General features: G+C 38.3%; 2 protein-coding genes across 2 annotated transcripts in view; both read right to left on the bottom strand.

Annotated features, from left to right (window-relative positions):
* LOC118456084 (interferon-induced very large GTPase 1-like) overlaps positions 1-10,549 on the bottom strand; it is a 36,042-nt gene extending 25,493 nt beyond the window's left edge. The window contains exons 1-4 of the mRNA XM_087849060.1: positions 10,486-10,549; positions 10,316-10,347; positions 10,097-10,205; positions 7,912-8,499 (exon numbers count right to left, since the gene is read on the bottom strand). Coding sequence (XP_087705186.1) covers positions 7,912-8,499; positions 10,097-10,205; positions 10,316-10,347; positions 10,486-10,549 — 793 coding nt within the window. The remainder of the gene's footprint in view (positions 1-7,911; positions 8,500-10,096; positions 10,206-10,315; positions 10,348-10,485) is intronic.
* Positions 10,550-23,787: 13,238 nt separating this feature from the next.
* Positions 23,788-26,870, bottom strand: LOC148106133 (uncharacterized). Its single transcript, XM_087852967.1, has one exon. The coding sequence runs from the start codon at positions 26,722-26,724 to the stop codon at positions 24,088-24,090; it is 2,637 nt and encodes an 878-aa protein (XP_087709093.1). The 5' UTR covers positions 26,725-26,870; the 3' UTR covers positions 23,788-24,087.
* Between the last annotated feature and the right edge of the window lie 900 nt (positions 26,871-27,770).

The following is a 27,770-nucleotide window of genomic DNA, read 5'->3' as shown; positions in this document are numbered from 1 at the left end:
ACAAAATTGTTGAATGGATTAACTGATTAACTGCCTTTCTGTGGTCTTTCAGACTCACTTTGGCCGTGAAACTGTCAAAGGGACCCAAATGCAATGATGGATGAGAGACTGGTTTGCAAGAAGTTCTGGTGTAGGGTTGTATGTATCATAAGTGGAAGATGGAAAGAAAAAAAAAAGGATGAAAGGGTACCCGATGACAGGAGGAGGGGATCACTCTCCCTATATAACATGAGTCCGATACGCATTGGGTAGTTTTTTTCTGCTGCTTCTTTCCTCTCTGTCTTTTGTGTATGTCTTCTGTTTGTGCTTTAAGGCAGTGGTCCCCAACCTTTTTTGCGCCAGGGACCGGCTTATGTCCGAAAATATTTTCACAAACCAGCCTTTAACGTGTCGCAGATAAATAAAACAAAGTAAAACCAGTACCGGTGCCAAAAAAGAAGATTTAATCATAACACAAGGGAAAAGACCCAGGGAAACCGAGTTAACGATAAAAGCGATTAAAAAAATAATGCTAAAACCAATAAATACCCTGAAAACCATAATTGTCACACCCAAGCCTCAACTATCACGGCACGGCACCAAACGACTGCCCTGGGGTTGTGGACCGCTGCTTTAACGCTTTACACCCCAGGTTTGCTTCACTTTTCGTTTGTTTTGATTGCTATGTGTTATTTCTGCTGCAATATACTGTTCTGCTGTTCATATGACAATGTTTAATAAACTCTGTTCTAAGAATTCTACTCTTTTCCAGAGAATCATTAAGAGAAATGTTCCCTCTAATTTTTCATGTGTCTGAACGAACACACAAACTCCCTGAGTGGACACTTGGATCACTGTGAGCAACAACAGACGTGTGCACTGTGGTCACGCCAGCATCGAATCCATCCAAGTTACATGGTTTATTCAAATAATCACATTACAGCATTTACATTTATGTTAGACTACTTCTAATTAACTGCTTTAGCTCACTTACAATGAAAATTTAAAATTTTTGTTCATGACCTGTGTAGTATGTTAACACTATTGGAAGTAAAAATAACTTGAACTCCAATTTTGAAGACAACTTTTTTTCTTTTTTTTTTATAAAGCTCTGACTTGTATTATGAGTATGAGTCTGTGGTCTGGGAGAGAGTCCTGTCCTGAGAGTCCTCTCTGTCTGCAAAATACAGTATATAAAGACCAATGTTGGGCAATTAATTATATAGTTACTTCTTCAAAAAAGTAACTGAGTTTTGCAAACAACAAAGGTTTTGCAGCTGTTTACCTAAAAATGCAGCCAAGGCATTAAAAAAAACATTTAAAACTATTTACAGAGCAATCAGGTGTTCTGCATAAAATTTGATGCCACACAAATTATTTGTGCCACTCCAAAAAATAATTTTTGTCCACTATAAGATAAAGGAGAACAACAGCCTGATACCTGCAGGCCACTCCTGTAACACCTGTAACATTCAGCAGTCGCCTCATTGTTCTGACACACACAGCAAAACTACTGACTACACTACATACTAACTACACAAGATTTGCGCTAAACGTCGCAAATCTCTCACATCTCAAAATACCGCCGTCACTCCTAAAACTTCCCTCTTCCTAAACAACTAAATGCCATGTTGCCATATCACTTTTCGATTGGTCGACATGGTACATTTTTCCACCAATAGGAAAGGATGGAGTTTTTTTGGTTTTGTCTTTGCTCACAGGCGGAAAGTGCTTTCGAGCGTTTTCCTTATCAAACGTTGTCCTTCTCTCCTGCATCGGCTGGAGCTTTCTTTAGGTGCTTTTCCAGCTTTGACAAATGTCCAGCTGGGATAACCACATTTACTCAGGGCCTTCTTGATTTGATGAAGGCCCCTTCACCATCTTACAATCTTTTACCATCTTACAACGACATGATTGCAGCCACTCCCCAACTCTCTGGGAATGATACTCATGATCATTGATCAATGGTCACTGATCAATGATCATGACAATTTGCATATTAATGATCAAGGAACTGACCCCACAGCCCATTGTTCGCCAGTGGTGCTAGTTTCAGTCATTTTACAAATGTTCTGTTTATAAGGTTGGAGAAACCTGCAGTCAGATGAGACTGAAGAAGTCACTTGGTGGATGAGTGACAAAACATTTCTTGTGTCTGGGATTTTCTACTAAGGATAAACTAGTTTTTGTGTGAGTTTGTGGCTGGGTCTAAAGGGATGTTGTGCTTGGAGAAGACTTTCCTAAGTTTCTCTGGTAAAACTGCTACATAAGGGATGTCATTCCATTCGTCCCTAGTTGGTGTCTGACCTTGTTTATTGTGCATCTATGCCAATTTGATAAAAGCCCAATTACAGCCGGATTGGCGTCCTCGCGGTGGTGCCGTGATGTTTGGTGTTAAAACTCCAAACAATTTCAGTTATAGAACTTGTTTGGGCAAATAAATAAACTAAGATTGACATTTATAAGAGACAAAATGGCAAAGATGAAGAAAGTCGAAGAAGATCTGGAGGAGATTAAACATTCACTTAACTCGCTGACGTCGGAAATTGAAAAAGTAAATAAGCAACAAGAAATATTAATGTCGATGATGGACCAAATCAAAGAATTAAAAAACCTGATTAAGGAGAAAGATAAGACAATCCAGTTTTTGGAAAGGAAGGTGGACGATCTAGAACAGCAGGCTCGACTTGAGGAAGTGATTATTACAGGTCTGGAAACTAAACACAGGAGTTATGCGAGAGTCACAGAGTCTGGGACCGGTGCAAAAAGAGGAGAAGACGAGCCCCAGATGGAGGAGCTACAGTCATTGGAACGGCAGGTTGTGGAATTCTTTTCGAATAAAAAACTTCCCCTGCATAGTAATAATATATCTGCATGCTATATCCTTCCTAGAAGGCACACTAATGCTCCTCCAGCAATTGTAGTGAGATTTGTAAACCGTAAACACAAAGTTGATTTGCTGAGGCGTTCCAGCCTTTTGAAAGGAAGCGGAGTATATTTGAATGAACATCTTACAAAAAGAAATGCAGATATTGCTAGACAAGCTCGCATTTTACGGAAGGAGAAAAATAATCAAGCAACCTGGACCAGGAACTATAAAGTGATGATTAAACTGAATGGAACACCAGAAGAAGCCAAGGTTATAACGATTAAGGATCTTGAGGAATTGGACATTTATACGAGATAACATTATCAAGATAGGCAAACGGTTACGACCAATCATGGCTATGAGCCTAAAAACAATTAGTTCATCCTTTACAAAAACAGATGCTACTTCGGGTGGAAAAGGACAAAAGGAAATTGTAAATTGGACATGGAAGAAAACAAGATCAACGGACTTTAAAATATGTCGATAAATGAATGTGCAATTGCTAAGGATCCCTTTCTTTTTTTGAGGTTAATAGATAGTTTAGAATAATTATGCATAATGCTCGACGACTCAGATAATAAATCATATGATTTTGAAATAGGTATTGACCCTGAAAGGAATGTGCTTAATACAATTAATGTCACATGTGAATATTATACAGAGGAGCAATTCAGGGATAAGGTTGAAACAGCTAATACATTTTCATTAATTCATATTAATTGCAGAAGTCTTTATAGAAGTTTTGCTTCGATTAAAGATTTTCTGTATAGTTTGAGAGGCAGGTTTCAAATAATTGCTCTGTCTGAAACATGGTTAGATGAGAAGAGGGGTTGTCATTTTTGTATCGAAGGGTACGATTTATACTTTGTAAACAGAACTAAGAAGAAGGCAGGAGGGGTGGCACTTTTTGTTAATTGTGATTTGAAATGTAAAAAAGTTGAATGTATTTCTGTGGCTATAGACGATTTAATAGAGTCTGTGACAGTGGAATTGGATATAGAAAGAAGAAGTAATATAATTGTAACGTGTATATATAGGAAACCGGGGTCACAGATTGAGTTATTTACAGAGGCAGTAGAAGACTTATTGAGTAAGGCTAAGGGAAATAAGACTTTATGTTTGTGTGGTGATTACAATATTGATCTTTGTAAAGAGGCAAATGATAAGGCTGCGTCAGATTTTTTTGAATTATTACTTGGTAAAGGATTTTATCCTCTAATTATAAAGCCGAGTAGAATAACAGATAAATCAGAAACATTAATTGATCATATTTTCATTAATAGCTTGGAGAGTAATATTATGAGTGGCCTCATCATAAATGATATAAGCGATCATCTACCAGTCATTTTAATTTTAATTTTTATATGAAAAGAAAGGAAGAAGTTGGTTTTGTGAGTCATAGAAGGTTAAGAAATAACGAGGCAATTAACAAGTTTAGACAAGAGCTCATGGAAGTGGACTGGAAGGAAGTTTATGTTAATGAGGTCAACGTTGCATATGGAGCTTTTTTTAAATACTTACTTGGCCTTGTATGATAAACATTGTCCATTGGTATCATTTAAGTATAAGAAAAAGAATAAGAATATAAAACCTTGGATAACTAAGGGTCTTGCAAATGCGTGTAAAAAGAAAAATAATTTATATAGGGATTATATAACACAGAGAACTAAGAATGCGGAAATGAAATATAAAGTTTATAAAAAATAAGTTGGTATTAATATTGAGGAAAGCCAAGAAAGACTACTATAATAAACTTTTTCAGGAAAACAAGAATAATATTAAGGGCATTTGGAATATTTTTAAGGAGGTATTGGGTAACAAGAACACACCCTTAGATCGGCCTAATTATTTCATTAAGAATAATCAAGTTGTCGATGACAAGGCTGAAGTAGCAAATGAATTCAATTCCTTTTTTGTAAATGTTGGACCCACTTTAGCAAATTTAATTATAAAAAATGATGACCCAGAATATGAGGAAGCCTGGAAAGGAGAAAATAGAATGGTTAATTCTATATTCTTGGCTGATACTACGATAAAAGAAATAGTAGCAATTGTAGAAAATTGTAAAAATAAAAAATCTACTGACTGTGATGGTATAGACATGGTTGTAATTAAAAAGACTTTAGATTGTATAAGTATTCCTCTTTGCTATATTTTTAATCTTTCGTTACAATCAGGAGTATTTCCTGATCGAATGAAAGTGGCAAAAGTGATACCCTTATATAAATCAGGAGATAAGCATAGTTTTAACAATTATAGGCCAGCGTCTCTTTTGTCACAGTTTTCAAAAGTGCTCGAAAAACTTTTTGCGCAAAGACTTGATAGTTTTATTGAAAAATATCAACTATTAAATGAAAATCAATTTGGATTTCGTAAAAATAGATCAACGGCATTAGCATTGTTGACTTTCATTGACGATATTTCATCTGCAACCAATAATAATAAATATACAGTTGGGGTATTTGTTGATTTAAAAAAAGCTTTTGATACTTTACAACATTATATTTTGATTTCTAAATTGTATAATTATGGTGTGAGAGGAGTGGCATTGACTTGGTTAAGGAGTTATTTAGAAAATAGGTCGCAATATGTACATTATCTCGGTAACACCTCTGAAAGATTGAAGATTGTATGTGGCGTTCCTCAAGGTTCTATTTTGGGACCTTAACTTTTTAATTTATATATTAATGATATCTGTGACGTATCAAAAAGGTTAAATTCTATTTTATTTGGAGATGACACAAATTTTTATTGCTCTGGAGAGAATTTGAAAGATTTGGTTGAAATTATGACTTCTGAGATGTTAAGATTAAAAATATGGTTTGATGTAAATAAATTATCTTTGAATCTGACAAAAACGAAATTCATGATATTTGGCAATCGTGTAAAGGAGGATGAAGTCATTATGTCCATTAATGGAGAATTGATTGATAGAGTTACTGAATTTTGTTTTTTGGGTGTAATAGTAGATGAAAATTTAACGTGGAAATCACATATTGAATATATTAGAAAGAAGATGGTTAAAAACATTTATATTTTGGGAAATGTAAGAGATTTATTAGACTATAAAACAATGCACATTTTATATTTTTCATTGTTTTTCTCATATTTTAGTTAAATGAAATTGGAGTTCATTGAAAAAGGATCCATTATAATTTTTTGTTTTATTTATTTTAATTTTATTTTTTCCCCTTGTTACTATGTGGAGTGGTATATTCTGATTGTAAATTTGTATATTCTGATTGTAAATTTGTTGTTTGGTTTGGGTTAGGACCAGAGATAAATGTTAATGTTAGTTTGTTCCCTGATTTTTGGTGCCCACTTGTAATATAAATTGGATTGTAGATAGGGGGCAGGGTTTAATAAGAATATTTTCTTCTTCCTGCTCCTTTTCACACATGGTTGTAGTGCTTTTTGATAGAAAGTGTGGTTGGTTTGTTTGAATTGTTGTACCAAGTGTGAAATAATGATGATATATACAAATTGATGATATGACATATTCAGATTTAGAATTACTTGAACTTCATTCAGGTAAGGGAAATCCTAACCTATTAATTACAGTATAAATTTCAAAGAAATAATCCAATAAGTCATCAATAAGACAAAGGGGTACATTAAACATAGCCTGAATATTTATACAGCCTATCATTTCTTCAAAAATACATTTATCATATCGACTGATCCTTCACAGGAAATATAAACAGCACATAACATAAACTTCAAACCTGTTACCTATTATTTCAACTTTAAACAACATCTATAAAACATTATGATATACACTGTTAACAGTTTTGCATGATGGCATGATGGGGTGAATTGGGTTTAGAAGAAATGTAGAGCTGGGTGTCATCAGCATAACAGTGATGAAAATTTATATTATTTTTTTGGAATATATTTTACAGACAATATATGTTCAGTAATGAATCTTAATAATGACTTTTTCACTGAAGAAGAGGTCCAAATTCAGATAAAACATTTAAAGAATAATAAAAGAGGTGCTTATGATTTTATTGTGCTTTTATATATTGCAAAAAAGCTTTTGCTTTCACTGAAAGAAGTATATTATGGCAAATGTTAATTGCTGAAGATACAAATGGGAGAATTTATATAGCTGTTTATAATTTATATCAAAATGCTAGGTCACTATTTTAAATTGTTTGATTGTAATATAGAGGTTCAACAGGGTGAAAATTTGACCCCTGCTCTTTGCTCTGGCTGAGAAATTTAGAATGGAAATGAGTTATGATGTTAAGATCTGTCTAAGACTTTGTCCTTCTGTGTGCAGATGATACTGGAGAATTGTCAGAATTAGAAACAGAGCTTCGGGAGGCTTTAGATGATAGAAAGACATTGTGTTATTGTGTTTCAAATTGGGAAATTCTGTATTACAAATATAGGCTGATTATGTTTATCTGGGAGTCACATATAATTACACAATAAGCAAGCAAATAATGCAGAAAATTGAGATGTTTTATGGGAAATGGGCTCTAAGTATTAAGAGAGAGCTGTGCAGGAAATAAATGCAAAAATGAGAGGGAGTTCAGATCGATGCTTTTTTTTAGATTCTGGCATTTCTGGCAAAATGCATTTATATTTAAAAATAGATTCAGGACCTAATGAATCAATATTGCATTATTGAAATTAAAATCAATTTGAATCTACACCTCTGATTTTAATATTGTTTGGACAAGAAAAAAAAAAACAGCACTCTAGCACAGATCCATCACATGAATCAGATTTTGCCGACAAGGACAGTTAAATTTTTCATGGTTTCAACAATAATAATGCCTGAGTTTATTTTCTGTTTATGCTATTTGTATATGTACAGCACTGTAAACTCTGGATTGTTTTAAAGTGCTTTATAAATAAAGCTGGTATGGTAAAATATCACAGGAGCTGATTCTAAATTCACTGTTGAGAAATAAGTCACTAAATTCATTATACATAATACAATTAAGATTCACAGTTCAGTTCATTTTTGTGCTGGCCATGTGAATTTGTTTTAAGAACTGCAGCAGTGCTTGAAAAATTCCTAAAACACTTAAAGACAGACAGATAGATACCTCTTTCATTTCTCTTTAAGTCTTTCCTTTCTTCTTCATGGGATTTGTGCTCCAGGTGTCCTTCCTCCTCTCTATTTTCAGCACACACCAGTCCACTGCAGCTTTGGGGATCATTTTCAGAGACCATGACATTTATTTTTTCTAACAAATCGGCTACCTCTTTTTCATTCATCATACTTCTGTTACATGTGTGGTATCTTTTTTCATTGAAATCTATGTTAGTTTTCAGCTCTTTTAATGCACTTTCACATGTTTCACCTGTTTCATGAGTCACCACTGTGATTAAATAAGAAAGTGCTCCTCTGCCAAAAGTTCTCTCTAGCCACTGCACTCCTGAGCTGTACTGGCTGCTATGCAGAGTGTTGGGTAATAGAAAGACAAAGGCACGAAATCCCTGATTTAAAGGGATTTCCTTTGTTTGTAGACCGAGCATGTTAATGACACAGATGTGCCGACCACACAGATTATAGAGGTTTGGTGAAAACGGTTCCACATTTGTTTGCTCGTCATGGTCAAGGAAAATGTTCTTTGGTCCGATCTCAATGGAAGCTGGATCACCAATTAGTACAAGTGTGCTATCAGGAGTCACTGTAGAAAAAGAACAATATTAGCATGTCACAATACAGACATCATTGAAACCACAGTCTGAATAATTGTTTTTCTTGACAGTAATTGGATATAAGAAGAAATTAAAGTAATTTTTATGTAGGAGCCATAATTGAATGTATTGAATTTTTTGATGATCACTGGGTTTTATTTGTTTGATTGCTATGGTGGTGTGTAATGGGAGTCACGTGGGTGCTAGCGGTGACATTAAGAGGGCGTTGTCAGTCTGTCATTCACTGGTTTTGATTTTGACAGAGGAGGGCTGGTAGCCATAGTTTTTGTTGACCGCTGCACAACATGTTTCGCCTTGTTACATTAGAGCCTGTGACGTTGTAAGAGTCCAAATCGCGAGATGATCACATTACTCTGTAAACTCTCAAAGCACTTTAATAAATAAGCAAACAATTCCACCTCTTGCATTATTGCGTAAAGTTGACAGCGCATCAGGCAAATAGGCAGGCTCCATCCCCGGCCTCTAGCGACTGTGGAAGTCGCTACATTTTATGTTTGTTTTTTTTTGGTTTTTTGTGTCCTGTTTGGATCTTTAGCCATCAGAATTGTTGTCTTAAGGCCAAGAAAGATGCCAAGCGGATTTATTTTACCAAGTGGACTCCCAGAATACAAGGACCCGAGGAGGACCACCAAAAGGGGGGGAACCGTGCCACCCTCCTGGGAAGAGCTGAGTAGAGCCCCAAACGAGAGGTCACCCAGCAGCTACGGAGAAGAGGCCAGAGGGGGTTGCAGTGGCGTGCCCGCGGGCTCTGCCGGCAGCCAGCTGTGCCAGAGAGGACCGAGCTTCAGGCCCAGAGGCCAGAGGCCTGAGGGCATCCCATCCCCCAGAAGGGGCCCAGCTGGGCCACAGGCGCCAGGCCCCGCCAATCGGCCACCAGGAGTGAGCCGGTACATACATGAGCGCCCAGCCCCAGTTGACGAGGACCACCAACACACCAACGTCTGAGGGCATCAGCCACCGGCAGGGAGTGTGGTGAGGGGAGATAGGCCTCCGTACTTTGGAGGGCCTGAGATGTACCCAGAGAGGTTGAGTCTAAGACCCAACCTGACATATAGACACAGACGAACAGGCGCACGCGGACACAAACGTGCATTCCCACCCCATATGCACACCCAAATACTCGGCACTTACCCAACGTGTAGACAGATACTGCACAGACAGTCGCACTCCCCAAACATACTCTATATCCCAGGTCCAGGTACCCCCGCCCCCAGAGGGGCAAGCCGCACCTAAACCCAGGAGATGTAACCCTTCTCTCTGGGGTGGAGGCAAGCGGACCACCTCCTTATCTGCAGTAGCAGGGAGGCCCCGCATCCCAGACCCCAATCTGATGGCCAGCACCTCCTCCCAGCCCCCCTAGCCCTGCCAGGGGCTAAAAAAAAAACATTTTATGTTTTTAGTTTATGCCTGTAGAAATTCTTAAAGGTATCAGATTTCTGTCCTTCAGCTTCTCACCATCTTCTGCAAACTGGTGTTTTCTAGTAATTTAATGATTTTTCCACACAGGTTAAACTTAAAACACACACATTCTAAAATGTTAAGTAAGTTTTTCCATTTTCTTATTACCTCTGTCAATGGTTTCAGATGGTTCAGATGCGTTTTCAGACTCTCCTCCTGTACTTTGATTGATATTCTCTGAAGGTTGAGTTTCACCAGATTTATTTACTGGACCAGACTAAGAAAACAAGTGATTTTTATATAACATACATGCTCACATTGTTTTCTTTAAAAAATAAATAAATAAATAACCGGTAGAAACCAAATACAATTCACAATTGTATTTACCATTGCTGTAGTTTCATCTACCGTCAGCTCATCTAAAAAAGAAAAGAAAAGAAAAAAACAACAAACACACACAAAAAAAACAAACAAATGTACCAGATCAGTATACAAACAATGCTTGGTGTGCTAACCATATTTAAATCATAAATATTTACTTTTTGGTTTCAGCTGACCTTTTTTCAATGATTTGATTTCTTCTCTTCCTCCTGCTCCTGCTGCATTATCGTGATCCTCCATGTCATCAGCTTCTCATCTTCATTGTAGTTCTGTGTATCAGAGACAGAAAATACAAAAGTATTTTTCCCTTGTGGAATGAAGGAAACTGTACCCACTGACATTTTGAGTTTCTTTACAATTTCTCTGCAGGATAGGCCTACACTTAATTGTGATGGCCTGTCTCTCTTGCAATTTTAAATGCCTTTTTTTTTTTTTAAATTCTCATCACAGTGTGACTTTTAAAACCACTTCTGTTTGTGGAGGGAGTGGTATTAAGTAATGAAGAAATGTTTGGACACCTGTAGGAATTTGTAGCACCAACTTTATAGGTTTGATCAACCTCCATTGCTGCAGAACAGCTTTAAGTTGTTCACACAATTTTTTTTCCTTTAAAATGCCTTTTTGTATCATTTTGAAATGTAAATTATTTTTCCATTTTCATAAAAAATTTATACTGAAAATTTGAGATGCAAATTAGTTCTGTTAAGGTTTTTTTCTTTGTTGGCATAAACTTTAACCACAATACAATCACACTGCCAATGTATTCATCAGAATGTAAATGTATACAGTTAAGAGAAAAGAATTGTGGGTAATTCTCAGAGTAATGGAGGATTCAAGTAAAGGGCTCATGCTGGTTGTCCATGAGAATTAATCATTCTACTTTGTTGCCCTTTGTCATAAATGCAGATGCTGAATAAAAGGGGCTGTTGCTACAAAACTGATCCAATCCCAACCCGAACCTGAGACGACATTACACAGACATCACACAAACAACCAGAAAAAGTAGTTTGTGACAAGCTCCAGCCACTGATATAACAAGACACTAGTAATAAAATAGCATATTTTATTTTACACAGCAGCTGTACCAAGGTGAGAAAACTGATAGGAAGATGACTTCACAGTGAACCATGGTATAAGTAACAACCAGAATAGATTTAATTTCACTGAAAATTTATTACATCTGGGTGTATAACAGTACAGCAAACATACAAACAGGTGTTTGTTAAAGGAACCACCATGATGTGTCTCAGTAAATTGCTGCAACAGAATGTCGAGGCAGAGCAGTTTCAGTGCTCCTTGGCAGTAAAGCTGGAGATTGATAGGTCTGTCCAGACACAAACCTATTGCTGGAACAGCCGAGGCAATTTACTGCAACTAGCAAAAGCAAGACGCAAGTCACCAGAGCTCTTTGTGTGATCTTGTGCACGAGGGAGGTGACCGAGATGAGTGCTGTTCCTGCTGCTCGAACCCCAGTCACTCTCAGTCAGCTCCCCCGTAGCACTGCTCTTTATTATGGTTACATGAATATGCATAGGTTCATTAACATGTGACATCTTAAACAGGCATATATGTGAACAAAGAGTACCGTCTGTGTGTACGTGTAGGTATGCATGTGTGTGTGTGGGTGTGTATACATGTGTACATGGATGTGTGTGTGTGTGTATGTGGGTCAAAATATGACCCTGCGAACAACTCCCCAAAGCTGGTGCTAGGAGCCCAGCAGACCACCTAAACAAAAGGCACTTATACGTAAACAGATACAGAGTAGGTGTCCTCCTATACTATAAATCAGAAAGAGAAAGTACGACCTCTCTCATGACCTTAGGATATGTGTGTATGCCAGAGCACTCTGGAACGCACACAGAGTCTTTGCAGACTACTAAGGATGAGACATTCTATCAATATGCAATTGATTATATATCTCTAAGCATTACCGATTATATGTTTCTAAGCATAAATGACAATCCAACAATATAAATCTGACAGAGATCACTGTGTAATATATTGACTCAGAAATTCTCGTTGGTGCTGAGATCTGGTTATACCTTATGATTTGTAGCATTTATCTTCTCTTCATGCTAAATGTTAAATGTTGTTGAGGGTAAAAAGATGATCATTCAGAAAAACTTTATACTATTGTTAAGAAATAGAGAGATATTTTTTAATGCTTATCTGCTCATTAGATTGTTTTATGTAGAAAAGAAGGCCAGCTTTGAGACTAGGTCACAGGCTGACAGGTTTTTTGTAGAGTATAAGCAACAGACAGAGTGAAACTAAGTTCAGACAGGTTGCCCTGGCAACAAACCTTAGAAAGGGGAAGTTTTAGTGCACAGGCATATTAATAGATAAGACACAGAAAAGAGGAACTTTGCCATATAAGGAATGTTGGTATTGAAACTGTGTGACATGTAAAGTACCAAAATAATACCTATGAGAGACACAGTTTATGATTCTGATGTTAGAGATCCTGCAACTGGCGTTTGGGCTGTGCAGGGGTCTCTCTCTTCCGGAAGATGATTGAATAAAAAGAAATATAAATGTTTTAACACACTATGAGTCAGTTTTCTCTGTTCTATTATGGGGACAAAAGAATCGGGGTTAATACTATACCTTAAAAATGACCCCTCCCTGTAAGAGAATAAATGGACCCAAGCCAAGCACTCAGACACTACTTGACAACATCCATAGCACCACCAGACCTCCTCACTTTAGAAATCAAAAGTTCAGTTTTTCTTTTAATTTGTAATCCTTCTTTACAACTCACACACAAACACACATTGCAGAAATTTTTACAAATTTTTAATTTGTAAAATTGAAGCTAGATCAAGAAAAACTGTCAAGGCGGCTTTACCCTCAAATGCCCTGGGTAGATGAGTAAGTGAAACCATCAGAAATTATTTTTCTTTTAACACATAATCACAGTGTAGTGATACATATAAGAATGCTAAAAAGAAAGAAAGTTGCATCTGGTCAGAACGAAAGAAAAAAACAACCTTGCAAGAGTTGGCCAGATTTGTACCAAATGGTTACACCCTCATGTATGTTGTTTCACAAGACAAGATGAAATGGCTGATTTGTTCCTCTAACTCCCAACAATTTTAATCTCCACATTTGGACTTTTTCTCAAAATAGAATTTTAACTTTTTTTTTTTTTTTTTTTAAAGAGAGATAATTTATGCCAAGTTTGCTCCTAACAAACTCATCTGCATTGCTGAGAGGCAAATGAAGCTTTGGATATTTGCATGAGTTTCAAACCAGTGATGTCAAAAGCAAAAGTGAAAGCATAACGGTAGCATCTCACGATTTCCAACACATCATGTGACTTAGAAGAAAGAGATGAGTTTGAGCTTACTAGTAACATCACTCAGAAACTGCCTAGAATGGATTGGGCATTTGTCTCCTACAACGCTGCATTAACTGTAAGATTTTGCATTAATCACATGTTAGAAATCTATGTAGTATTAAGAAAAAGAGTATTAAGAAAAAATATTATTGATCTTTTTGAGAATAAAGTAGAAATTTTGAGATTAAAGTTTGTAACAGAACCACGGCAGACCCGACCATATTTCCATGCTTTCAGCATAATCTTTATTGACACTCATGGTTGCTAACTACTCGCACGGCTGCAGCTTTTCAGCTCTGCCAAACACTCCAACAACAACAACCACAACAGTAAGAGCACAGACTTTGAGCCGGTGAGGCGTGATTACGGATTACGGTAGTGCGTCCGCCTTCCTTGTAGCAGCACCGCAGACAACGCCCCGCCACCCATCGCCCGACTGAGGCCAGGGAGCCATTCGGCCGAACTTGCTAATTGCGGATGCCGCTCAGGTGCGTCAACTCCAGCCACAAAATTGAAATATTATTTTGCGAAAAAAAGTCAAAATGACAACAATCGTTGTTTCAAGACAAACTGCCAAGCTGGCTATACTCTATACAAAATGCCCTGCGTAGATGAGTAAGTTAAATCATCGGAAATTATTTCTCTTTTAGCACATAAAGACAGTGAGGTGAAAGACGCTAAAAAGATGGTCAGAAGGCACAACAAAATAAACTTGGAAGAATTAGCCATATTTGTACAAAATGAAAATGCTATCAGTGGATAGATGTAAAGATATCAGTGGTCACACCCTCGGACATGTTGTTTCACAAGACACGGAAAAACGGCTGATCAATTTGTTTCTCTAACTCACAACAACAAATTTAATCTCCACAATTTGACTTTTTTGTTAAAATTTAATTTTTACTTTAATCCCAAAATTTCGACTGTATTCTCAAAATGATCAACAATATTTTTTTTCTTAATGTGGCCCTCATACTCCCTATGGTGCTATATATTACCAGAACATTTTTTCCATTAGTAATCTTTATAAGCAAAACTAATGATCGCTGCAGCACACATACACACTACAAAAATGTTACAAGTTAAAAATCAACTCACCTTTGCTTTTTTTCGATCTGGTTTTTGTCAGCTTCCTTTTTATGAACCCTAACAGATGCTGTTTTTTATAGAGAGAAAAGTTATGCTGAGTCTGCTCCTAATAAACTTGTCTGCTTTGGTGAGAGGCAAAAGAAGCTTTGAATCGTTGCATGACTTTCAAGCCAGTGATGTCAAAAGGAAAAGTGAAAGTATAACTGGTGTGGTGTGGGTGGAATTTTCTCATGGAATTTTCCATGAGACCCCTAAGTTCTTTTCTTCTTTTCATATTTTTATTGGCAGTTGGCAAAAAAAAAAAGCCCCTCAAAAGTGCATTGCTAGTATGGCGTGAGAACTGGAACGTTGCTCAAAAAAAAAGAAGAAGAAGAGAAAACCGTCAAATCCTTCCAAGCAATTTTGCTGTTGGAAGTGATATTTTTTATATTGTCATTTATGCTTAGAAATATATCATCATTTGCATGCTGATAAAAATCATATCCTTATTAGGTCTGAGTGCAGGTCGTATGTCTATGTATGGTAGGGGAGACCGGGGATAGTTGTAACATTTTTGACATTTCTGTCTGTAAATTAGAGCTCTTTTAAGGTAGTGGATTCAAAATGTAATGCAAAGTATTTACATGTCTCTGCTATTAAATAGTGCAGCTATTTTCTCTGCAGCACAATTACCCATTGCATGGTATGGTCTCAAACACAAAGAGTGAAATGTTACAATTAACCCCATAGTCTGGGTTAGTTGTAACATATCCTGGGGTGAAATGTAACACAATGAAATAAGGGTACTAACAAAACATTAACATGTAATCTTTGTTTATTCAACACATGAATGCACTTAGAGCCATTTATGTAGCTGTGTGTGTGTGTGACAGAATGCAGAAATCTAGCTTTTGAACATATGTCAACCCCCCAAAAAAGACAAATTATGGAATTTTCTGCCACTGAATATTTCATTAATTTTGGTTGGTCTTCCTTGAGTTTGGCCTCATTGGCTCAGTGGGCATTATAACCTACAACTCTTGCACCAATTTTGAACATACAATGAAGCTGAAAAATGTAGTTGTTCACCAGCATCGCAATTCCATTACTTTTTTTCATGGCTTACCTTGGTGTGGTTTGCAAAGTGCTTCAGAAAGATGAGGTAATCTGTTTCTTGCACCCATCCTGATTTATTTCCACTACCGATACTTCCTACTGGTCCATCTCTTACACAGTGGTCTGCATAATGTATGTGTGGGAACACAAACAGTGGAGGAATTGTGTTGCCAATGGCATTAACCGCATATACAAAAGTGACCAGTGAACCTCTCTCTGCTGATGTCTTTGCCCCAACTTGTTTAATATAAGTTAAAGTAATAGTGTGGTAAGTTGTAACATCTGCATTATTGTTACAACTGACCCAGACTGTTGCTGTTGCAACTGACCCAGACTCCTATAGCCATGAACTAGCTAACATTACAGCCAACGGCTAAAACATTAGCACTAAAGACCTACACAGAATATATCCCCATAGACATACAAATAACATAATTTAAGTTTGATGAGTTTAACTGCAAAGCAGATAATGCTATTAGAAATTGAAATAAAGTAGAAAAACTTACTTTTTGGCATACAAATTACTTTTTTCATGTTAAATTGTCTGTGTTTGACAAAATGTGCTGATTTTTCACATGTGATAGCAGAACTGAGTTGGGCATGCACAGAATGAGTCACATCATTTGAAACTTAGCCCTAATTGGAGAAATTGGAAGTGTTACAACTGACCCACGTTACAGCTATCCCTGGTCTCCCCTATAGCTAGAAACACACACACACACACACACACAGGATATAGACACTGATGTTGTTCAGATATGCCTGCTTCATGCCCTGGAGGACAGGGCTGTGGCTCCCCACACCCTCTAGCAGATCATTACATGTAGGAACCTTTTAAAAACAAGCGCGTTCATGCTCACAGGTGTACACACGGGTGCTCACACACACAAACACCCTTTTTGGCTCCTACCTCAAAGCACACTGTGCGCTGTCCATCTTACATGCTGCACAATAATGTTTAACATTTAGTATTTACTGTTATATTCACATAGATCATTATGATGTTGTTTATTCTATTGCTCTCAACAGGTGATCCAGGTGATTGATATATGTATTTTTTGTCTGCTTATTTTGTTGGTTTTTGTTTTTTGCCCTTTATCCCTCCTATGTCCCTCTTCTCCGCTGTTTTTTTCTCCCTGTTTTTTCTCTCCCTCTTTCTTTCTCCCCTTTCTTTTCCTCATTCAAGTCTGTCCCGTATCTAGCAAGGGAAAAGAAAAAATAAAATAAACAATAAAAGGTGAATCAAATAGACCATTACGGCAAGGCTGGGATGGTCCATTTGGTAAAGTAAATCCGCTGGGCATCTTTCTACTGTTACAATTAACAGTAACAGTATTGTAGAAATTTTCACCGAAACAATAACGTGGCGCACACTGTGACGTCAAAAAAGGCGCACATCTTTGACGCTGCGTTTTCTGCGTTTTTCTCGTCCACACGTAAATGCAAAAACGGAGTTTTAGAAAATATCCACCCAGGCCGGAGTTTTTAGAAATCTCAGTTTTCAGTGACCGAAAACGCAGTTTACGTGTGGACGAAAGGTGCAAACGCATAGAAAAATCTGCGTTTTCAAAAATACCCGGGTATGTGTCGACATAGCCTAATTCTGATCGCAAAAGAGCCAAACGGGACAGGCACAAAAAAAAAAGACTGCCCTCGCGAGCCACAAAGACAAAGAGCTCTGTCTTATTTTGTTTTGTCATGCAGTTTGGGCTTGTGTTCCAGCAGGGTTTGTGCCTAGATAAACCCAACATTTTCCTCTTTTAAAAACTGAAATAAGGCGTGATAACGTTTACTTCCAGATTCCTTTTGCAATAAATCAATAAGATCCCGTTTCATTTTTATATCACTGAGGTTTTGGATAAATTGTCTCCTCTCCCCAGATATCCAAACTATATCTTGACCAGCAGCTTTTACAGCTGTGGCTCAAGCAAACATCAGCTTTAATATTACTAGAAAGTAACATTAAGGAAATTATAAAACAAGCGTATCAAGCTTAAACGTGCTGCTGTTGTTTAGTGCGGCATCCGCTGGTTTCCTCTTTCTGGCGCAAAGTGGGTGATAAACAAACAAGAGAGACGGGACTTGCCACACAAAGCCGTTCAGCTGATCATTGTTTAGTTTCATGGTTGAAGTGGCAACGAGAGAGGGAGGGGGAGAGAAGAAGAGGCAGATAACAGCGTAAAGACAGAATAACTTTGTGTCTTTTTTCATTGTAGCGCGACAAGTCGTGTTCCCTTTCACCTCAATGCTATTTTCTTCAGTTTCTCTGTAATAAGATTGCTTTCAGAGCTGTTACCCAATCAAGGGGGAGGGTGCATCCGACCTCCTCCTTGGCTGTAATTGGTCCAGCCCAGAGTCGATCATGACCAATTGGACAACCCACCACCTTTTATTGTTTATACCATTACAAAAAAAGAGAGAGAGAAAAGAAAAACATTGGCCCATAAAAACGAAAAATTACCATCGACCCACCGGGCAGTCCAGCTTTGTGGGTGGGTGATAATTCTTGATGTCAAAGTTCAGAGGAGAACAGGCAGACTGCTTCAAGCTGATAGGAAGGCTCAACTCAAACCATTTAACTCAACAACCATTCGTTACAATGAAGTTATGCAGAAGAACATCTCTGAATGCACAACACTTCCAACTGTGTAGCAGATGGGCTACGGCAGGAGAAGACCGCACCAGGTCCTACTCGTTTCAGCTAAGAACTGGAAATTGAGACTGCAGGTGACACAGGCTGACCAAAATTCAACAACAGAAGATTGGAAAATTGTTGCCTGTTCTTCATATTCTATAAAATAATATGTTTTTAGTTGCTGTCTTGTGAGGCCCACATTTAATAAGCTGGATTTACAAAAGTATTTCAGCTGAGCCCATGATAATGCAGAATAACATTGGCGAGGGATTTTTCAGTTGAATGAATACTTTTAATTTTGAAAATTTAAATTGGATTTTTAATGCATTTTTAAAATTGCGCAGTTTATTTGTAGTATAATATAGTATTGTAAGTACTTTCATAAAGCATCTACCGTAAACAATTCCTCATCACTCCTCATTGTCATTTAGTGGTTAAAGGATCGTCATGATAGTGAGACACTGCTAATGAAGCTGTAAAACTTGGGAAGGCCACATAAGAGTAAAAATCTGTGATTTAGTTATAAATTAGCATATTTTATTGTACCTGGTGTACCAGGTAACTGAAAGTGATATTGCTGCAGGCTGAACTACAGTATAATTATTACCTAGAATTAATCTCACTGGATCTCCTGAGTATGGGTGTGTAACTGTAAAATACAGACAAGGAAAAGCCAACAGGACGTGTCCTAGTAAAGTGCTATGTGCTGGCATAACAACTTCAGTGCTCCTTGTTAGTGAAGCTCAAGATCACTGTCTAATACAGGGGTCTCAAACTCACAGTCTGGGGGCCACTTCCGGCCCACATCACCCCTATTTGCAGCCCGTATATTGACGTGAAGAAATATAATGCACTTTGGCCCTTGAAGTTACTTTTCTTTGTTAGGGAGGATTTTTTTTTATTGTTCAGTGCAATGTTAAAATAAGTTCTTTAAAAGGCAAAAAAATTATTTAATACAAAGGCAATATGAGCAGAGAGCACAAACGTGTTGAGGGATTGGCTGTGTTAGCTCAGTGAGAGAGTTATTTGTAAAGAAAACAATTTTCACTAGCAGTCAAAAACTAATGTGTACACTTATGTCTGCATTTTTATTTTGTTAAGTAGAAGCAAAATGAAAAGTGCTGGCACGTGTCTGGCCATAAAGAGAGTACCAATTTGTTTTTTGGTAGTGAATGAAAGGCTTCAGTTAGTTAAGAGTGAGAAAAAAAATGTGTTCACATTTGCAGTTTTTTCTTGCTATACAATATTTGAAATTAAAAAAAAAAACACTACATTTTCTGAAATATTTGTGGATGTTTTCTTGTTTGTTTGTTTCTTGTACTACTTAAACACTAAAGTGGGTTTCACATGAGATGTCAGTGCCAGCAGTGGCACTGTCATCTTACATTATTTTCACCCTTTTCACTTTAAATGTTAAATTCACCTTGAAGAGGAGATTGATCAGGAAAAAAATGTACACTACTTTAAAATGATGGTTCCCTATAAAAGGATAAAGTCAAGCAGCCAGACCCTCACTTTAGGCATCAAAAGTTACATTTTTCCTTTAATACTGAAGACTCACAGATTTTACTAGGTCTTTACACACACACACACACACACACACACACACACACACACACACACACACACACACACACACACACACACACACACACACACTGTGCATTATTCACATGTCATTGCTTGGATTTGAAAAAAACTTTCTCCATTGTCAATAGATGGACAAGGAGAGAGCTCGAGAAAGCTGGTTTGCATTGTCTGCTCATGTGAGGTAGCAAGAAGCACAACCCAGCATACCTGAAGATGTTTATTACACGGAGTCTTCTTAATATTTTTATCTGTTTTATTAATGATTTAATTAAAATGTTTTGACGGACTTGACCCACATTTCCAATTTATTAGAATGAACTTCTGTTTGCCATTTCTTTGGGTTTTCCTCCACAGTGTTACATCTGAGTACTTAGAAACCCTTACAGCTGAGTAATGTGTGAGCAGATGCAATTAATTTTTAGTCTGTCTTCATTCGGTCTTACTGAGATTGACTATTTCTCCTTGCTGAGCAGTCTCGCTGTAATATGGAAGTTTGATTTGTGGTGGAGCTGTAATCTGCAAATACAGTCTGCATCTCCACCTGTTCATTTATTTTTGAGGCTGTTCATTGGTTTCCTTGAGTGCCTTGCAAAAGGTGCTTACACCTCTGGTGCGGTGGTTATGTTATTCATACTACACACAGGTACTCTCAAGTATAATATGTATATGCAGTGTTTCATTTTACAGTATACTGCAATGATCGTCCTTCGAGGTAATTTGAACCATCAGACACTTAATACCCTTTGAATTGTTTTTCTGCGCCAGTTTGAAGTTTGAACATTTCCAGTTTAGAAATATCTCTATTTATAGAAGGAAAACTAAACTAAAATCAGGCTTTATTTGACAAGCATATGCTGGCATCCATGAAAGAGTGAAATTTAGATGCAGACACTCTCCCATGATGCCAGTGGTTTTACTTGGAGCCCCTGTTGGTAATGACACATGCGGTTTTTCAAACCTTAGCTCATGATTAATAGTAGGTAGGTCAGCTACCACCTCCATAGAGAACAGCATCCATTAGGGTTTAAATAGCTGGGACTCTTCACCTTTTGGTTTTTCAAGGTGAAAAAACATCTTGGATGAGAAGTGAAATGTTTTAAAGGAGTCCAGCTGCCTCTCTTAAGACAAACATGACCTGATTGACTAGGAACCTACACAGACATGGAGTCAGCATGTCTTGTAGATTTCAAACGACATGCAGATAATATAAAGACTGTATCCAGTCTTTGTTTATCTTGGGTCTGTGTTTGTGTCCTTCCTGGCAGCTAGAACAGTTCATTTTACCTGAGATTTACTGCTTAAAGCACATATGATAAAACACTAAATGGATCCAGGCAATCAAGATTTGAGACTTGCAACATAAGAAAATATAATTTTTCAGAAGCTGACCACGCTGCAGCTGTCAGCCAGCGACCAGGATAGCGAGCCGGGCGAGCTCATCTACCAAACAGACGAGCCTGGGACACCTCGAGCATGCTGCCAGTCCAGGGAGACCACACCTATATGTCAGTGTTTTTAGAAAGGACGCAAAAGTAAAGATGAAAGCCAAACTAAACCAAACCAAACTTTTCCCACCGCTTTGTGGGTAGTTGGCATCCAACATGCAAACTGCAGATGACTATGGGGCGATCGTGGCTCAAGAGTTGGGAGTTCGCCTTGGAATCGGAAGGTTGCCGGTTCGAGCCCCGGCTCGGACAGTCTCGGCCGTTGTGTCCTTGGGCAAGACACTTGACCCGTTGCCTACTGGTGGTGGTCAGAGGGCCCGGTGGCGCCAGTGTCCGGCAGCCTCGCCTCTGTCAGTGCGCCCCAGGGTGGCTGTGGCTACAATGTAGCTTGCCATCACCTGTGTGTGAATGGGTGGATGACTGGATATGTAAAGCGCTTTGGGGTCCTTAGGGAGTAGTAAAAGCGCTATACAAATACAGGCCATTTACCATTTACCATTTATGGCAATCTGACTGCAACCAAAGCAATCACAATTATGTTTTTGGTGCAGCAGACCCTGATTTCACCTGGCAACCACCACAAACCAGTGGATTTACCCCCAAAGTTGCCAGGGCTGTGCAGCGCTGTGGTCCATTGATCACCTCTCCAGTTTGAGCCTGTCCAAAGACATGCTTGTCAATTGGTGATTCTAAAGTGCCGGTTGGTGTGATGGAAGTATTTAAAAAAGTGACGACAGGGTGTGGGGACGGGAGCTGAGCCGAGGAAGCATTCATGCATCAAATACCAAGAGAGTCAGGGGAACACCGGGGAGGACAACAACAAAACTAAAACAGGGAGCTAAGAACTTCACTACTGTATGTTTTCAATGTTTTTGTCACTTTTTACGGAATCAAACTCAAAGTAAGCTTCAAACCCTGCATGGTCGTACTCTCTCCTGCACTCCATATTATCCTTTGTTGATCTACACACGTCTGTTGCTGCCACGGACGTCGCACGCTCGTACGTGACACTCTCACGAAGAAAATGACGAGGATTAGTGACAGGGGATTTCTAAGAATCACCCTGCAGTTCTTCAGCTGAGACACCTGAGTTAGAAAACACAAACACTGCAGTTGTCTTTACTCTCGAGGACGGTCACAGAGCGCTCGTACAGGAGACACTCACAGACTCGCGCTGTGTCACTGTCTGCGTTCTTTATTTATACAAGCTGTCTGTGTGTATGTGTGTATAAAGATAACAGAGTTACTCTAAGAACTCAGAGCTAAGGTTCCCCATTTCTAAGTCTGTATGTTCTTAGAAAAGAGGAAGCTGTTAGTTGTTTATCAAACAAGAGTTCATGTCAAAAGTCACGCAGACATTTGCTTAGTGATCAATAAAAGAACAAATTTCATGAAGCTGATCACACTATATACAATTTTCTCCTGACAATTAGTAACGCTGTAATGTAGCCTGCTTACGGGAAAGTAACAGTAATCTAATTACCTTTTTTGCAATAGTAATCCCTTACTTTACTCGTTACTTGAAAAAAGAAATCAGACTATGCGGTGTTGCCCATCTCTGGTCCACATACAGAAAGTATCATAGAAAGATTTAAGGTATCGTGCCACATTTGACCTCTGAACTCTTGTTCATGGTTAGGAAATTAAGAGTCAAATGGTAAATGGCCTGTATTTGTATAGCGCTTTTACTAGTCCCCCATGGGGACCCCAAAGCGCTTTACACACCCAGTCATCCACCCATTCACACACACATTCACACACTGGTGGAGGCAAGCTACAGTTGTAGACACAGCTGCCCTGGGGCAGACTGACAGAAGCGAGGCTGCCATATCGCGCCATCAGCCCTTCTGGCCAACACCAGTAGGCGGCAGGTGAGGTGTCTTGCCCAAGGACACAACGACCGAGACTGTCCGAGCCGGGGCTCGAACCGGCAACCTTCCGATTACAAGACGAACTCCCAACTCTTGAGCCACAATCGCCCCAAAAGTGAAAGTCAAAGTGAAAGACAAATTTGAAACTTTGTTACTTATTACCGTTGTTTGGAATAGATAGGAATATAGGAAATTATATATTTTTATTTAAAGACAGGACTCACATGTTTTCATTTCTAGTCTTTAAAACCTGTCTCTATCCATCTAGTATTCATTCTTTCTGGGAAACAAGTATGTATATTATGCACACACACAAACACACATGCAGCTATTACCTATTTCTTGTTTTTATACCTAAGATGAATTATTGTTGAATGAAGACATTTTTCAAACACACGTAAGATGTGGGCAATTGTGTTTATTGGGTAAAGGAAAAGGCAGAAGGGGGGGGGGGGAGGGGGGATAGAAAGAAGGAAAGAGAGAGAGGAGAGAAAACCCCAACAATCCCCTCTGAGCAAGCACCAGGCGACAGTGGATAGGAAAAACTCCTTTTAAAGTGAAAGAAACCTAAAAGAGAAACCTATGGCAGAACCAGGCTCAGGAGGGGGCAGTCAACTACCGGGACTGGTCGGGGGGTGAAAAAGGAAAAAGGAGGGAGGGGAAGGGGAAGGGGGGAAATGAAGATGGAATAGAGGTGGAGGAAGACGAGGTTACATCAGGTGAGAAGCAGCAGTGTCCCTCCTCCAGAACCAGTGGAAGCGTTTTTTCTTCTTTTTCAGATACTCTTCCATGAGCACTTTTTTCTCAATGATGAGGGTTTTCAGCTCATCGATTGTTTCTGCGTTTTCTTTCTCAAGTTTGTTGCATCTTTTCACCATGTCTTCTAATTGTTCTTGTTTTTCTTTAAGCTTGTCTTTCAGTTCTTTAACTGTTGCCTCCTCTATTCGCTTTGCATTGTGCACATCTGTGTGCATGTCTTCAAGCTGATGGTTTCTCTTCTGGATTTTTTGAAGTCTATCCTGCAGGTTTTTATGTGTTTTCTGTTGTTCTTGCTTTTGCGCCAGGATTTCAGTGTTTTTGTGCTTCAAGGTCTTAGAAAGTTCCTCAAGTTCGGTGGTTTTTCTCAGCATCTCATTGATGCTACTCTGCATCGCTGAGCATTGATTTTCCAGTTTCTTCTTTTCTCCTTCCAGTACAGTTGTTTTGTACTTTGTTTCGTTATACAATTCTTGGAGTGCTTGATTTTTCCTCTGGAGATTAAGTTTTTCTTCTTCCTGTTGTATTTTCTGTTGATCTTTTTCTTGAAGCAGCTCTTTATTTCCGTGCACTTTTTTATCAAGCCTGATTTGGAGCGATCTGTGTTTTTCCTCCATCTCGTCAAGCCTGGAGTCCATTTCCTTCTGTTTCATTTCCATTTTCTTCTTGTCTTGAAGCAACTGTTGACTTTTGTGCAGAGTTTTGTCATGCTTCACCAGCAGAGCTTTGTATTTTTCCTCCATGGCTTGGAGTTTGCTCTGCAGGTCTCTCTGCTCTACGGGCTCTTGTTTCTTGTCTTGGTGGATCTCCTTATTTCTCTCCAGAGCTTCATCGAGTATTACTTGCAAGCCTTCATTGTGTTTCTCGATGTTCCTCAGCTTGCAATCCATTTCTTCCTGTTGTATTTTCTGTTGGTCTTTCTCGTGAAGCAACTCTTTATTCTTGAGCAGTGTTTCCTCAAGAGTTATTTGGAGCATTTTGCATTTTTCCTCCAAGACTTCAAACTTGCGGTCCATTTCTTTCTCGAGCATTCCTTGTTGCTCTCTCTCTTGAATGAACTCTTTATTTCTGTGCGCTTTTTTATCGAGCCTGACTTGAAGCAATCGGTGTTTTTCCTCCATCTGGTCAAGCTTGGAGTCCATTTCCTTCTGTTTCATTTCCATTTTCTTCTTGTCTTGAAGCAACTGTTGACTCTTGTGCAGAGTTTTGTCATGCTTCACCTGCAGAGCTTTGTATTTTTCCTCCACGGCTTGGAGTTTGCTCTGCAGGTCTCTCTGCTCTACCTGCTCTTGTTTCTTGTCTTGGAGGATCTCCTTATTTCTCTCCAGAGCTTCATCAAGCATCACTTGCAAGCCTTCATTCTGTTTCTCGATGTTCCTCAGCTTGCAATCCATTTCTTTCTTTTGCATTTTCTGTTTGTCTTTCTCATGAAGAAACTCTTTATTTCTCTCCAGAGCTTCATCAAGCATCACTTGCAAGCCTTCATTCTGTTTCTTGACGTGCTTCAGCTTGCAATCCATTTCTTCCTTTTGTATTTTCTGTTGGTCTTTCTCGTGACGCATCTCTTTATTTTTGAGCAGTGTTTCCTCAAGAGTTATTTGCAGCATTTTCAGTTTTTCCTCCAAGACTTCAAGCTCGGAGTCTGTTTCTTTCTCGAGCATTTCTTGTTGCTCTCTCTCTTGAATGAACTCTTTATTTCTTTTCTCTGTTTTCTCAAGCTTGATTTGGAGCAATCTGTGTTTTTCCTCCATCTCGTCAAGCTTGGAGTCCATTTCTTTTTGTTTCATTTCCATTTGCTTCTTGTCTTGAAGCAACTGTTGACTTTTGTGCAGAGTTTTATCATGTTTCACCTGCAGCGCTTTGTATTTTTCCTCCATGGCTTGGAGTTTGCGCTGCATGTCTCTCTGCTGTGTGGACTGTTGCTTCTCTTCTTGGTGGATTTCTTTCAGTTTTTCCAGAGCATCGTCAAGCTTCTCTTGGAGCTCCTGATTCTTCTTGACCATGTTTTCCTGTTTTATGCTCTCTTTTTTCTCCTTTTGGAGCAGATCTTTAATTTTTTCCAGAGCTCCATCGAGCTTTTCTTGGAGCTCCTGATTCTTCTTGAGCATTTTATCCCCTTTAATGCTCTCTTTTTTCTCCTTTTGGAGCAGATCTTTAATTTTTTCCAGAGCTTCATCAAGCTTTTCTTGGAGCTCGTGATTTTTCTTGAGCATTTTATCCCCTTTAATGCTCTCTTTTTTCTCCTTTTGGAGCAGATCTTTAATTTTTTCCAGAGCTTCATCAAGCTTTTCTTGGAGCTCGTGATTCTTCTTATCTTGGAGAGCATATTGTTTCTCCTCAATTTTACCTTCCCTTTCCTGAAGCTGGTAGGATAATTTTTCTAATTCAGCGCTCTTTCTCTCATTTTCTTCTGTCAGGATCTTAATCTTTTCTCTGTTCATGAGATTTTCATTCTCCATTTCTTCCAATCGCTTTTCCTCTAATTCTACCTGTTCATCCCAGGGAAGAGAGCTGATATAAGGGTCTAGGGACTCATACCATGGAATAGAGCTGGGGTCAGCATCTTGTCTTTCTTGCTCTTTCTGAGACATGTTGGAGTCTGTATACCGTGTTTACGAAAAGGATCCAAATGTTTGAAAATGCTTTACTGGTGAACGTTTGAATGCTGCTAACACAAGTGCTGCAAATAACGGACTAAAAGTTTTTCATCCTCACCCCTATTTAAGGATTCATGAGGATCAAAGCTTCAAAGGATCAAAGCTTTAGAAGCCTGTGACATCAGAATTCCATAAGCCAATGAGGTTGTCACATGACATTTTTGAATGACGTCATGTTTTTGTATGAATTTTTTAAATAACATCAACATTCCGTAAGCCAATGAGGTTCTTACATGAATTTTGAGTGAGGATAATTCTTTTGTGTTAAAAAAAAGTGTAAAAAGTGTTATTGCAATAACATAAAAAGTGAGTAAAGAAAGTAAATAAAAGTACAGTTTTATTTATATAGCACCTTTCAAGACGAATTCATTGTGTCTGAGTTGTATTGGTAACTCGTTGAAGTGTTACTGGGTATCATAACTAGACAGTTTGCGCATACAGCGAGTGAAAGCATTGGGTGGACTGAATCAGGTTAAATTAAATCGATAGAACTGAGTGGAGTTCTATCGATTGTATTGATCAGAGTTAGAACAACAACTAAAGGAAACTTTGATTAATCTGAAAGGAACTAATATAGGTTAACAGGTAGCTGATACAAATCAGGATTTAAAACCATTTTTCGTTTATTTGTTTTTCTTTTTGACCCCTTCTTTTATTCAATATTGCAGTTTATATGATAGTATTATGGGTTTGTTAAACTGTTCCATGTGAAAATGTTGGGAAATGAAATATCACAGGTGGAAATGAATGAAAGTGGAAATTCAGAAGAAATTCTGTCCTTTTCCTCATTAATGCACATCATAGATAACTATGTAATGTGTCTGTTGCACACTTTGTATGTCAGGAATAACCATAAATGTGTTGTCTTACAAACGGCTGTATCAGGTCTTTGCATCCACAATAAGCGAGGATAACAGAACTCCTGGAAAGCAAAAGAAATCTGGTTCTTGTTTTTAAGACAGTCACCTTTATTGTCACGC

The sequence above is a fragment of the Neolamprologus brichardi genome, chromosome 2, assembly GCF_056152115.1.
Source record: "Neolamprologus brichardi isolate AB-2024 chromosome 2, ASM5615211v1, whole genome shotgun sequence".
In the NCBI taxonomy this organism is placed as follows: domain Eukaryota; kingdom Metazoa; phylum Chordata; class Actinopteri; order Cichliformes; family Cichlidae; genus Neolamprologus; species Neolamprologus brichardi.
Note: the sequence above shows the minus strand (reverse complement) of the source record. Positions and strands in the feature narration are given on the sequence as shown.

What these genes read in the sequence shown, in the direction of transcription:
- LOC148106133 (XM_087852967.1), bottom strand. Translation starts at nt 26,724, where the DNA reads ATGTCTCAGAAAGAGCAAGAAAGACAAGATGCTGACCCCAGCTCTATT.